A 15,044-nucleotide genomic window follows, 5' to 3' on the forward strand; every position below is an offset into this window, starting at 1 on the left:
CACGGATGCTCTCAATAATAATATGCCCAAGCAACAGAGACCTTCAAAGCAGAAACATAAGCAACTTCCACCCCCCAACACAACCCAAATGACACATAACCCACAGACTCAGTGTGCCACTCAACCACAGCCAATAAGGCAAAACAATGTAGCCAACACACCAGTCGTAGGTGACTCTATAGTCAGGTACACTGATGTTCCACTCACCAGGCTAAACAAGGAGAAGGTTACTGTCAGTTACCTGTCAGGTGCCAGGATCCACCACATAGCCCACGCACTCAGGTAACTCCACAACAAGTACAAATATGACTCTGTCATTGTCCATGTTGGTGTGAACGACTTGAGACGTACCCCCCTGGACTACATGAAAAGAGACATGGAAGAGCTCTCCAATCTTGTAGCCTAGGCAGGTATGACCCTAGCCCTGAGTAGCATTCTGCCATCACCCAGAATGATACCGCAGAACAAAGACAAAATGATTGACTTCAAAAGTTGGCTGAGCTTCTGGTGTCATTCTAGGGGGATCCAGTATCTGTCTGCTTGAGATGACATGGTCGACAGGCCACAATGCTTTGCCAGAGATGGCATGCACCTGTCGCCGCTGGGATTCTGGATACTGGCTAAGGCTCTTCCTGCCCCTATAGTGCCTTTTTTAAGCAAGGTTCAAATGACAAATTCACCACCATAACAGGAACAGGCAAGCAAAAACTGAGGGTAATGCTACTCACTGCTAGAAGTCTAAATCACAAAATGCACTCACTCGAGGCACTCCTTAAAATGGAGAGCATCAATATCTGTGCAGTGACTGAGACCTGGTTCAAGGCTCCAGAGAGCACCCCTGCACTACCAGGCTACAACTCATACCACACTTTTCGGCCATGTAACCTGGACTGGAACACCAAAGGTGGAGGTGTGTCCATATTCAATAAGGATATCCACACCTCCAGGCTAGCTGCTCAGCATAATGCATCTGAGGTTATCCAAGTGCAACTAACTCTGGGCAAAACTGCAATCCAAATTGCAGCTTGCTTCAGATCCCCCACCATGCCTCAAGATTCCCACTCCTCTTTTCTTGATGTACTGGAAAATATTAGGGTTCAACCAAACACCCTAATAATGGGCGATTTCAACTACCCCACCATTAACTGGGAAAACTACTTGTGTACCAACTCCTTCACACGCTTTCTGTAATTCATAAACTCCAATGCCCTGGATCAACTTATCCACACCCCCACCAGAGGCAACAATATCCTAGACCTAGTCATTACCAACATGAGTGACCGGTGTTCCACACCTGAAGTCAACTCCTTGTTGGTCCGATCCGACCATAAGCTAATCACCCTTGATATCCACATCCCGCCCCCACCCCCCATTAAGGAAACCATGGTAAAAAATGTCTCCAAAGCCAACTTCATGCTTCTTAAGACAGAAGTGGTGAACTTCATTACACCCGTGCAGATGGACTTTTACAGTTACAACTGCTGAATCCTACACAAATGCACTCTATAAGCACTTTCACGAGTGCATGGCTCATGCTATCCCAAACAGAACCAAGACGCTATCCTCCAAAAGTAGGAAGCCAATCTGGTGGTCCCCTGCCATAAACAAACTGTACAACAGAAGTAAGAAATTGTTGCAAAAGAGAGTAAAATCCCATGAGTGGAGGAGCTCCCTGGTCAGCCTCAGTAAGAAGCTGAGATCCCTTATAAGATTCTCCAAAGCTAGCTATAAAAACAAAATTGCCACTGATTCTAAGGACAACCACAAAGTATTCTATAGCTTTGGCAAGAATCTCAATGGCAACACCCAGATCTGCTCTGAGTTACAGCACAACAGCACAAAGATTTCAGAACCAACTGATATTGCTAACATCCTGGCAGATAGGTTCAGTGCTAACTTTACCCCTCTCTCATCCCCTAAAGGGCCCATATCTATACAGGAAGAATGCAGAGTCCCTGTAATCACAACTACGCAGGTAAAAGCTGCACTCTCTAAAGCCAAAAACACAGCATCCATGGGACCGGACAACATCCCAGACTGCATTTTATACGAACTTCAGAATGAACTGGCTCCCCACATAAGCACCATGTTCAATCATAGCCTCACATCAGGCTTTATGCCCACTGAATGGTGTAAAGCAACAGTTAACCCACTCCACAAAGGGGGAGCCACCACTGATCCCGGAACTATCGCCTGATTAGCCTGACGAGCCTGGTCTGCAAGGCCATGGAACGTATCATCATGGAACTCATAAACAAAGACATTGGTAACCTCCAAACTCTGGATCCCACCCAGTTCGGATTTTTGAAAGGCAAATCATGCCTCCTGAACCTGATTGACTTATTTGAGGCAGTCACCAAAGCTGCAGATGAGGGTAAGGTGGTTCACACAGCCTTTCTTGACCTCGCTAAGGCTTTCGACACCATCCCCTATTCTGGAGTTATAGCTAAACTCACTAAACTAGGTATAAATCCCTATGTCACAAGATGGGTTGCCAACTGGTTCATTGACAGAACCCACATTGCAAAAGTTGCACACTCAAAATCTGACCTCAAACCAGTGACAAGTGGAGTACCACAGGGTTCAGTCCTGGGACCTCTCCTGTTTGGTATCTACTTCTCTGAAGTACAGGCTAACACAGAATGCCTCTGGCTAACGAAGTTCGCAGATGACTGCAAACTAGGAAACATAGTCGAGTCCCCAAATGATGTGGAAATCCTACAGAAGGGCCTCGCTGAGACAGATGCCTGGTGTCAGAGCCATGGCTTCAAGCTCAATGCCAAAAAGTGCATTGTCATCCCCTTTGGTAAAAACTCTGTACCCATGAACTACTACATAGACAGCAGTCTACTTAACATCGAATGTGTGATAAGAGACCTTGGGACCCAGGTGGACAGTAGTCTGTCATTTGATAGTCACATCGCCACAGTAGTCAGAAAGTCCTTCTACGTGGCACACCTCATCATAAAAGGGTTGTCATCCAGGAAAAAAGAGGTCATTTTTCCCCTCTACTCGACACTCATTAGACCCATTATAGAGTACAATGCCCCTTTTGGAATGTACCTCACAAGACATCTGCAGCAGCTGGAAAGCCCACAGAAGTACCTCACAAAGAGGATTACTGGCCTCAAACAGATGCCCTACACTGACTGTCTCAAAAAACTCCAACTTTACTCCATAGCATATCGCCTACTCCGTGGTGATCTCTGCCTAACATATAAAGCTATGTCAAACCCAGAGCTGTTGGACATGCTACACCTAAAGAAATCCCAATCTCTCCGAGCTACACAGTCTAGGGACCTAAACCTTGTCACCACAATAAACAGGACATGCTGGAGGGATAGATTCCTGTCCCAAAGACTTCCCATACTCTGGAACAGGCTACCCATCTATGTCAAGAAAAGTTCTTCATTAACACTCCTCAAGAAAAACCTTGATGAGTGGATGGGAAATAGGAAATATACTCCGGGGATCACTTCTGTGTCTCTGCTCGACAGTGGCACAGGAAAATAACTTTCATGGGTGGCGGAAGCCAGGGAACCTTGTTGACTAGGCTTACGTATGCCCTCGGGCCAATAGCCTAGTACCTACCTATTAACCTATGAACCCATCCCAGGAACAAGCTACATCCTGTAGGATTACAAAGTGTTCCAGAAAAAGGTAAGAGCTATTATAGCCCCAATACCTGCCTCTCTTCCTCTTTATCTATCCGAAAAACGCCCCATTCACCTGGCACAGACCCTCCTTATCCTCATTGCACACTATCCCCTTCTGAAAACCATCCCACTTTCTCTCTTCAGCCAATACCTACAAGCTTCATAAATAGATTACTGCACAAACTCAAAACGTGCTCTACCTCCACTGACAACCTCCCTCCTACATACCTAAAATTACCAGCTGACTCCACAGCATACCCAGTCAGCATCCTGATCAATCGATCCATATCTGAGTCCAAAGTACCTAGTATCTTGAAAAAGTCCGATATCATCCCCATTCACAACAGAGGTAACTCCACTGAACGTACAAACTTTTGACCCATAGCCATATTTTCTCCAATCTCTAAAATACTGGAAAAATGTATTCATCTTCAACTCATGAAATACAGCACAATAACCTCCTCACAAACACACAACATGGTTTCTATCCCTGCCATAGCACAACTACAGCCCTGCTAGCCTTCAACAATTATGTGAACAGAGCTAGACATACAGGTTGCTATGTATCTGCTGTATTTCTTGACCTCTCAAAGGCATTCGATAATATGTCTTACTCTTTACTCTTGAACAAGCTCTCTAACCTAGGAGTTAACCCACCTACACTAAATTGGTTCCACAGTTACTTATATCATTGAAAACAAGCTATAAAATGGTCAACTGTTATCTCCCATTTTCTAGCAAATCCCACTGGAGTCACACAGGAATCGATTGTAGGACCCCCTACTTTTTGATATTTTTACTAATCACCTACATACTGCATCTACTAGTGAAACACTCATACAATATGCTGATGATTCTACAAGAATCTGTACCTCTTGCATACTACCTCAGCCTCTCTCTGATACTCAACAAACCTTTTCTGCTGTTGAATCCTGGCTTACTAGCTACCAGCTATTCCTCAGCTCAAAAAAGTAAGCTGCTTCCCTTAAAGCCAAAACACTGTACTACTGATCTAAACTACAAAATTCTCTCTCTGCTGATAACAGCACACCACATCAAGCTACTAGGTGTAGTCATAGATGATCACCTGCAGTTTGATCTCCATATTCAAGAAAACCTGCCATAAATGTGGCACACTATACAGAAACAAACACACCTAACTTCTTCCTCTAAAACCGCTCTCGCCAAAACTTTCCTTCTGCCCTCCCTGCCTTATGGCACAGCAGTACTTACCAATTTACAGAGCTTCTCTAGATCCAAATTGGAACAGCTCTATAGTAAAGTGTCCAAGTTTGCCACCAACTCTAAAACTAGAACCCACCACTGCTTGTCACTAAAAAAATTAAACTGGCTAGAATTCCCCAACTACATACTATATATCCAACTACTAAAACTCCACAACATGGCCTACAAACCCCTAGCTTGTCCATGTCTAAATAATATCATAAAACCTTACAACCCAAAAGAACACTTAGGTCTACAGATGAAGACCTTCTCTTTATATCCAAACCCTGTAAGACAGCTGGACAAAGCCTCTATTCCCACTGTGTTGCAAAAGCATGGGGCTCTCTTCCACTTTCTGTAAGAACTACTACTAACCTACTTGCCTTTAAAACTGTACTGAAACAATACATAATCAGCTTCTGGCTGTGGCCTTGCTCTGATCCACACTAAGCTCTTCCCCAGACGAGAGCAGACCAAATCTCTCATTCCCTCTCTGTCTAGCTGTACTTTCATCACTCTATCAGTTACTTCTACATCTTGTAATATGAATGACTAGTTACCATCTGCCTCACAACAATGCACCTGCTTACTTGAAACACATGCAATTTTTATGTTATCTATATAAAGTATGTTCACCTCTGTATGTAACTGGGGTTTTTCTTCCTCGGCCTCCACTGAAAATGGGTTCTTTCTGACCCAGTCGGACCATCCCAGTAAACAAATGTCAAATAAATAAATGTGTCCCATGTCTGCACTGGGGCTTCTTTTTAGTAGGCCATGACTCCCATAGCTCTCTCTCTCTCTCTCTATATATATATATATATATATATATATATATATATATATATATATGTATGTGTGTGTGTGTGTGTGTGTGTGTGTGTGTGTGTGTATGTATATGCACTTTTTACACACACACACACACACATATATATATATATATATATATATATATATATATATATATATATATATATATATATATACTGTTTGTTTATATTTTTACACAAATTTTGGGAGCGAGAGAGACTGATAGTTGCATTTCTTTTCAATAGTCTATAAAACAGTCATGATTTTTTTTTCCAAAATTCAACAAGGATTTATATATGAGAGAGCTGAGAAGAAGCTTCCTAACTTTCTGATCTTGGCAAAATAGGTATAAACAGAAACTATAACATTAAGTCTTTTTAGAATTATGGAAAATAGTTGTGAATGGCTTCATTCTCTTGCAACACAGCCATACAAACAGTCTCTCATAGCTGTCTCTATAAAATCCAAGGCTCAGAGATATTCCCATTTAATATCTGTTGATGAACATTATGAATAAAGGAGTATCGTAACCACAGTGGTTATCGAATCTTTGTGTGAATCGAGTATGCAAATAGAAAAACACTGATTCTTAAATGAGGTGGCATGAATGGCAAGGGAAGACTGAAATATTTAGGACGTGAGGAAACACAGAAGGAGGAAGACATAATAATACCAAATAATGCAGAAAAAGCTTGAAAACAATCAGAAATTATAAGAACTAAATTGTAGAAAACAAAGAAAATGTAGTCGAGAAAGTGAACATTTTGTAAATACATAATGAAGTAAAGCAAAAATGGTGGAATACTGAAAGAAGTAAATAGATGAGAGGCAGGAAGGCTACTAAAACAATGATGACGGTCAGCAGAAGTGGCAATGTTTTAGACCATTCCTTTCATCTGCACTCTCATTTTTTCTGCATATCAATTCTTTGAAACACTATTATCAGCAAAAATTCCATAAGACAATTAAAACAGCTGGCTTAATTGCTGTTTCCTTTAGCTAAAATCAATTGGCTAGCTCAGTAGTTTCCTCCCCCTACTTGTTCCTGCTCTTGTGAAGCTATAATAAACCCTTTATTTTGAGCAATAATTATTTTCTTGTTTTAGGATGTACTGTTGTGGTAAGTGGAATGCATTCGAAAGAACAGGTACAATAACTGCTTTCCATTGAGAACAGTCGAATCCAGACTGTGTAAGAGCACTAGGACAGAGAAAAGACTCAGGGCATATTACTGGGGAACATGATATAGACACATGCATTCCAACTGTTCATAATGGTCACAGAGCCACAAAAATTTTTGCCATGGATACAGTCAATAGTGTCAGGGTCAGACTAGCCAGATAGCTCATTATTTGGAACATGTGATACAGAGACATTGCAATTTTAACAAACAGGATACAAAGGGAACTAGGCCATGGAAATCCCATCAGCCGCTCTACGATACAGGACATGTGACAGCAGTGCTGCTCCATTCCTGAGTACCACCGGACAATTCAGTACTCAGTAGGAAAAGCCAGCACGGTTTATCAGAATGTAGTACGTACATATAACAATATGTGCATTAGGGTACAGCTACAGGTGTGCTATGTGAAATGGTGAAGGAAATGTGTGTGCAGCATGAGTTGTAATTACATTTTATTTATTTTACATTTGTTTACCGGGAAAGTCCAACTGGGCCATTGGCCATTTTTCAGCAGAGGCCTTGGGAGAAAAGCACCATAAGAATAAAAACATATTACAAAAATAGCAATGCATTGAAAAAAACAACAATGCAATAACAATATTACAAAAAGCATTACATAGGTCATATAAGACAAACGTTATTTAAACATAAGAATTAAGTATATAAAAGTGAATTCTGAAGCAGAGAAAGACAAGTTAAACAAATTGGTAGCATGAATAGTACATAACATTATAGAAAAGAAATGACTGATCAATAGTTAGATATTATGACATTGTTGATACATGTTCAGAGAGACATACATTCGCATGATTATGTTGCATCTGTTATGTATCTTAACATATGACTAAATTGGTCTCTTCTGCTCCACTGCATGCAAGAAATATAGCACTGTGTACCTTGTTTTTCCATTCTACAAGATAGTCTATACAGGTCTTCATTTGTTGATATTTTTTTATTTTTATGAAGTAGCACTAAGCATCTTAAATGTCAGGACTTTCAGTAGGGCTTGCAGTAGTGAGGCTTGATCATTAAGGATTTGCACCATGATATCATCTAAAGAAACTTACTTATGTCCTTGAAACATATTAAGCCTAATGTACCATGTCTCTGTGCTGGTCTGCACAGGAAGTATCAAATCACTGACACTCTGCACTGCTTATGGTAATAGCAGAGCAGACCTGTTGAGCTGTGTGGAGTTGTTGAAGCCTGACTGCACATGTCCTTTAATTTATGCACGGGCATTTAAGTGCATAATATCCACTGTCTCCTCTTGGAAGTACTAATGCTAGTGCATTATAGACACAGGGTTATATTCCTTAAAATTAAATGGAACAAAGCAAGTAGATGGCACATCTTCACAGCAAACAATGGGTGCAGTGTACAGTTACCAGTATGGCATTTTTATTTTAGTATGGCATTTTTTAGTATGGTATTCATGATGCTTTGTCACATTGTTTACCATGGGAAGAAGTCACATCCAATGTAGTGAGCACACAAATGTTAAACCATGCTGGTCTATTAGCTTGCTGTTTCTAGTTCTGTGGTAATATGCCTGGACTATATTGACAGTCCATGCTAGCCATACATGAGTATAGCTTGAAATAGCATGAGAGTGTAGGCCTATGGTGGCATACAGATGTTGTGTTGTGTACATCTCCATTTATGGATTTTCCATATATTTAAATGTGCCACACATACTATAGTGACATGCCTCAGAGAGGTTATATGTTGTCAGCTGTTGTTAGAGCTACTGCAGCTGTGTCAATCTCCTAGATTCGTAGCATGATGCAGTACTGTGCATTGCTGATGCCCAATGATAGCAACAATGCACGCAGTAGTACTTGCTCTAGGCTGTTAGGTAATTTGGCTGTGTCTCTGTCTCCTGAGTGCACTGTATGAACAGTTAGTATGTGACTGCCTCCAGCAGTGCTATCTATTACTGAAGCTCGGTAGTGCTTTTCAGACTGTCAAACATGGCAGAAAAAAATATGTATTAGCGTTTATCTTCTGCTTTGTTAGTGCCTACGCACCTATCAGGAAATTTAAATTAAGCAGTAATTTCTCAGATCATTAAGTTGTTCCTTTCCCTACTAGAGGATGTTAATCTGATGAAGAACAGTTACTTGTACAAATATTTAGATTACTGGTAGGTTAGCATGTATTAATGTGGCTCCATTTTCATAACAAACAAACAAATAATGCAGTTTTAATTTGTTCTTCAAATGACACCGGCTGTTCAATACTGCTGTTAGTGTTTGAATACTTTTATGTCGTCTATTCATTTTTTTGTGTTTTACTGTTCCCCATACTGTTGTGCATCATTTGTAAAGAGAGCATAAAACATCAACATTTTTACTCTGCTTTGCAGATATTTTAAAGATGTTTAATCTGTAGCAGGTACTAATGGAAGAGTGTCTACTTTTTCACATATTCACCTAAAGAATTTGATTGTTTTAGAAATCTAAGCAATAACAAGATCACAGATATTGAAGAGGGGGCTTTTGATGGAGCATCTGGCGTAAATGAAGTACTGCTAACAAGTAACCGCCTAGAAAGTGTACATCACAAAATGTTCAAAGGACTGGAGAGTCTCAAGACTTTGTAAGTATTCTACCAGCATTGTACTCACCAGCATTTCAAATAACATAGCCATGTTTAACCTTATTTTAAAGGAAACAAGGTTCTCTGCTGACAGCTTTCCTATTCCAGAACATAGATGTTCTACTTAGCAATAGCAACAGTGAAGAGTGGAAGCTTCTGTTCAGATGTTACCTCCTGTCATAGACTGCCACATTATATTATGGAAGTATCTCACTATCTTCATTTAGTATTTAGTGCATGTCTCTTTCCTAGTTTGTGTGTGTGTGTGTGTGTGTGTGTGTGTGTGTGTGTGTGTGTGTGTGTGTGTGTGTGTGTGTGTGTGTGCGTGTGTGGGTGTGTGAATGTTGTGTGTATGTATGCAGAGAAGTATATTACAGGTGTAAATAAAAACATGCCTACCAAAGTACAAGATAAGACATTTTTCTCTGGTTTCATTATCAAAGTAAGTCTGCAGTTTGGCATCATCATCATCATCACCACCGTTATCATCCTCATGATCATCATCAGTGTCATAATCTGACTAGAACTATGTGCAGCACAGCACACATAGACAAACAGCAACAAAAATAATACTAACAAATATGCTACAGAAACACCATATTTTAGTAAAATATCACAAAACAAATGGTTAAAAGAACAAATCACACAGATGCTCATGACAGAATCATTGGTTCATAGGTAAGTACTAAGCTAGTTGCCCTTGCAGGCCATTTTAACCCTAGCCAATTTCCCTTTTTGTACTCAAATTAACCTATCCCATGTGGTTATAAATTGTCTTTAACCATCCCATGGTCAATAAAAAGAAGTTATGTTCTTACCATAACGTTCCATATGGAGTGTTCATCTCGCCTTTGTTCTTACACATGGGTGTTGGAGCCGATCCTCGGCTCCGAGTCGGCCGCTTAGCAAAGCTTTGCATCCAGAAGAAGCTCGAGACCAACCTACCTCCCACAATTCCCTCTGCCTTTACCTCAGATCTAGTTTGCAAAAAACAACACCAGATCCAGCAACAACAATGTAAATATCCAAAGAATACATACGTATACACAAGGAGTGTAAGTAACTCAAGTCAGTAGTATAATAGAGAGACCACTAGTGGGAGACAAAAAGACCAGACATCTAAACTGGACGTTCTTCCTGACCTGAGGGTGGGAGGGTGGGGATGTAAGAACAAAGGCGAGATGAACACTCCACATGGAACATTATGGTAAGAACATAACTTCTTTATGTGAGAGTGTTCAATCTCGCTGTTTGTTCTTACACATGGGTAGCGTCCCTAGCTCCGTGACCCTGAGAGACTCATGGAAGAACATTCCTGAGCACAGTGGAACCAAAAGTTGCTCTGTCCCTGGAAATTCTATCCACTTTATAATGAGTGATAAACGTATGTGGTTTAGACCAAGTGGCAGCCGCACAAATAGTGTCCAAAGGCAGGTGAGCCACATGAGCCAAAGATGTAGAAACTGATCTAGTAGAATGTCCTTTTGGTTTGGTGGGCAAACTCTGACTAGAAGCAGCATAAATTAAGGTAATACAATCAGTTAGCCATTTGGAGAGAGTACGCTTCGTCACTGCCATGCCCTTTTTGTTGTCCGCAAAGGCTATAAAGAGTTGGTCTGCTTTCCTATGATCTTTAGTTCTGTCTAGGTAGAATCTGAGTTGTCTATGAACATCCAACTTGTGCAACATATATTCCAGCTTATTGGAATGATTTCTGAAAAATGTGGGAAGCTCAATGAATTGATTAATGTTGTTAACTGAACAAACCTTAGGGAGGAAAGAAGGGTTGGTGCGTAAAGATACCCTGTCCGGGTGAAAAATTAAATATGGCTGTTTAATGGAGAGAGCTTGAAGTTCGATACTGCCTGGCTGAGGTGATAGCTACTAGGAAGAGAGTTTTCCAGGACAAGAACTTTAAGGAACAGGAAGAAGCTGGTTCAAAGGGTGGTAACATTAGTTGGGATAAGAGGAGATTTAGATTCCAAGGAGCCGTAGAAAACCTAACTGCTGGTCTAAGATGAAAGGAGCCTTTCAAAAAGGCTTTACAAAGCCTATGAGCCATAATGGGTGCTCCATTCTCTCCTACATGAAAGTTAGAAATAGCAGCCAACTGAACCTTCAAGGTGGAAGTAGAGGCTCCTTGGTGAAGCAGCATGGATAGGAACTCTAAAACCTTGTTTAGCGGGGCTATTAAGGGATCCAAATGCTGTGCAGTCGCCCAGTAGACGAAACGTTTCCAATTACTGGTGTAAAGTTTTGTAGTGGAAGCCTTATGAGAGGCTACTAGAATGTCTTGAACCACCGGAGAGAGAAGATCAGACCTGGCTAAGAAGGGAAGCGGAGCAGCCAAGCTGCTAACCTGAGGGACAGGAGCGACGGGTGGGGAGCTCCTGACGAATGAGTCAGTAGGTCTGGCACCGGGTCTAGAATCAAGGGCTCCCGTATTGGTGTGCTTGAAGAAAGGGGAACCAAATCTGACGAGGCTAGAATGGGGCAATGAGAATTACAGTCCTTTCTAGATCCTTGGCTTTCTGGAGAAATCTCGGTATCAGAGGTATAGGGGGAAAAGCGTACAGGAGACCCGGGGGCCAATCGTGAATCAGAGTGTCCCTGGGGACATCCCCTGGAGGGGGTAACAGGGCAAAGTAGCTTCTGCATTTGGTGTTCATTGATGATGCAAACAGATTGCAGCAAGGCTGGCCCCACTTGCGGAATATCATTTCCGCTATTGTCTGGTTGAGGGACCACTCGTGAGGTAACAGGATGGCTCTGCTCAACCTGTCCGCTATAACGTTGGATAACCCCGGGATGTGCATTGCTATCAGAAAGTGACCCGTGGACTCTGCCCATTGCCAAATTCTCATGGCCTCTCTGCACAACTGGTAAGACTTGGTTCCTCCTTGTTTGTTTATGTACCAAACTACGGACATGTTGTCCGTTTGAACTGCAATGGTCCCTAGAGGTAGAAGGGGGGAAAAGTGTTGCAACGCTAGAAACACTGCCCTCATCTCCAGGACATTGATGTGCAGGTTGTACTCTAAACTGGTCCATTCGCCTTGGACTGTCTGTCCCTGAAAGATGCCCCCCCACCCTATCAGGGAAGCGTCCGTGGTCACTGTGGCTGTTGGTGTGGGTAACACAAATGGTCGGCCGCTGATGAAATTGTGATTCTGTAACCACCAAGACAGGTGTGCTTTGCAGGTGTTTGTAATGGGAATTTCGTGTGTCAGCGGTAACTGTTGGAACGACCATTGTGTGAACAGCAGCCATTGGAGAACTCTCATGTGTAGTCTTCCCATGGGAACTGCAATGAGGGAAGCTGACATGAGTCCCAAGACTAGTTTGGCTGGGGATTTCTTGGACAATAGAAGGAGAGATATGTATTTTTGTAGGGAAGCTATTCTTGCGGAGGGAAGTCTTAGAAGCAAGGAACAGGTATCCAAATCTGCCCCTATAAATGAAATATGCTGCGATGGCTGTAACGCAGATTTTTCGAAATTTATTGAAATCCCTAGCTGAACACAAAGGCTGAGTGTGTATTCCCTGGCTTGTTTCAGTCGACGCTCGGTGGTGGCAGTAAGGAGCCAGTCGTCCAGATACGGAAACACCCAGAATCCTAGGCGTCTCAAGTGAGACGCTACCACTGCCATGCATTTGGTGAAAACCCTGGGGGCTGAGGTTAGACCAAAGGGCAGGGCCCGAAACTGAAAGTGGCTGGCTCCCAGCCGGAAGCGTAGGTGATCTCTGGACGCTCTGGCCATTTTGATGTGGTAGTATGCGTCCTTGAGATCTATTGAGCACATCCAGTCGTCCTTCTGTAAAAACGGAAGGATCGATTGAAGCGTGACCATCCGGAACTTTTCTTTTTTCACATAGGTATTGAGATTGCTTGGGTCCAGAATTGGCCTCCAGTCCCCTGTCTTTTTTGGAACTAAAAAGAACCTTGAGTAAGTTCCGGATCCGCTTTGGTCCACCGGGACTGGTTGGATGACTCTTTTTTCTAGCAGCTTTGATATTTCTATAGCTGCAGGTTCTCGCAGATGGGGCGGTACATCTGGGAATCTTTTCTGTGGTAACGGGGGAAATAGAAATGGGATTTTGTATCCTCTGGTAATAATGCTTTTTACCCATTTGTCTGAAGTAAGGCTTTGCCAGGCCTGAGGGTATAAAGCTAAGCGACCCCCGACTGCCTCCAGAGCAGGACAGTCGGGCCTCCTTTCAGGAGTGCTGGAAAGGCTTCCCAGGGATGGTATCCCTGTCGCCTTGGTTCTGCGGACCCCCTCTGCTGCCAGGGTGGCATCTTCCACTTCTGCCCCCCCTCTGCCTCTGGAGGGGGCATCACCCTGTGTGCTTGGGAAAGAACCCTGGGGTTTGCGAAACCACATTTTCCCACCTCGTTGCCCTTTGGGGTACGGTCTGGATGGGGTGGAAAAACGGACTCCAACAGCAGACAGAGTCTTTCCCTCTTGCTCACACCAGGTCAGGGTCTCCTTTACTTTGTGGCCAAAGAGAGTGGCACCATCAAAGGGGGCGTTAGTAAAGGAAGACTTGAAGGCTTCCGCAAAGTAGCACAGGTGCATCCAGGATTGTCTACGAAGAGCAATCGCTGAAGCCGCAGCCGTACTCGACCCTTCGGCTGCATACGAGATGAGCCTCATGGACGAGTTTACAATAGATGTAAGGGTATTGAGCTGTGCTGTAACCTTATCCGAGACAGCAGCATCTGTAGTACCCTGGAGGGTATCTCCCAACTCTTTGACTAGATCCCTCTGTAATCGTGTGAAATGTGTCAAATAGTTCAGCGATCGCATGGAGAAAGTCGCTGAACTGAAAATGTGCTTCCCATATCTGTCCATGGTCCTAGAATCTCTGTTAGGAGGATGGACAGATGAGGAAGATTCGGACATCTCCTTTTTCATGGCAGCTGCCACCACCATAGCGTCCACTGGAACTCCCTTAGTGAGGTATGCCTTATCCTGAGGGGCCGTTATATATTTATTAGGCTTTCTGGGAACTGGCTCCACTGTGTCAGGTGTCTCCCACGCCCTTCGAGCAATTAAATCCATTAACTCGTCGAAGGGCAGAGTGACCCAGGAGGAAGAAGGGCGAGCACCAAATGCCTTCAGCAAAACCGACTCATCCTCAGAAGGGGGTAGGGCTTGCCAATCACCTCTCTGTTTCAGGATCTCCAGGATGTCAGAAAAGGAGACATCCTCCGAGGGTGATTTTGGGGACCCTTCTGACTCATCTAAGTCAGTGTCTGATGTTAAGGACTCTTGTGGAGAATCCAAGTGCCTCCTCTTGCACAATCTTTTCCTCGGGACGTCATCGGGGGGGGCATCCGATGAAGCCTCCGAGGAAGAAGGGGCTCCCTCTGGGGGTGGCTGAGACACTGGTGCTCGATGCTTTTGTGTAGTCGTAGGTGCAGAAGAGGACAACGGGCCTTTATGGGATGGAAAAGTTGCTTCTGCTGAAGTAGTTGTCTGGGAAGACAATACCTTCCTCATAAGGTCGAAGGCCCCTGGACCCCGAGCTGAGGAATCCCCCAGTTCCGAAGAACACGGAGGAAT

The 15,044-nt window shown here is 43.1% G+C and overlaps 1 protein-coding gene across 7 annotated transcripts in view; it reads left to right on the plus strand.

Moving 5' to 3' along the window:
* SLIT2 (slit guidance ligand 2) overlaps nucleotides 1–15,044 on the plus strand; it is a 1,414,056-nt gene that overhangs the window by 1,085,027 nt on the left and 313,985 nt on the right. For all 7 annotated transcript variants that reach the window (XM_044062070.1, XM_044062072.1, XM_044062071.1 and 4 more), the window contains one exon: nucleotides 9,331–9,474. In XM_044062070.1, coding sequence (XP_043918005.1) covers nucleotides 9,331–9,474 — 144 coding nt within the window. The remainder of the gene's footprint in view (nucleotides 1–9,330; nucleotides 9,475–15,044) is intronic.

The sequence above is a fragment of the Protopterus annectens genome, chromosome 2.part1 (assembly GCF_019279795.1).
Source record: "Protopterus annectens isolate FY-2018-M chromosome 2.part1, PAN1.0, whole genome shotgun sequence".
NCBI classification, from domain to species: Eukaryota; Metazoa; Chordata; order Ceratodontiformes; family Protopteridae; genus Protopterus; species Protopterus annectens.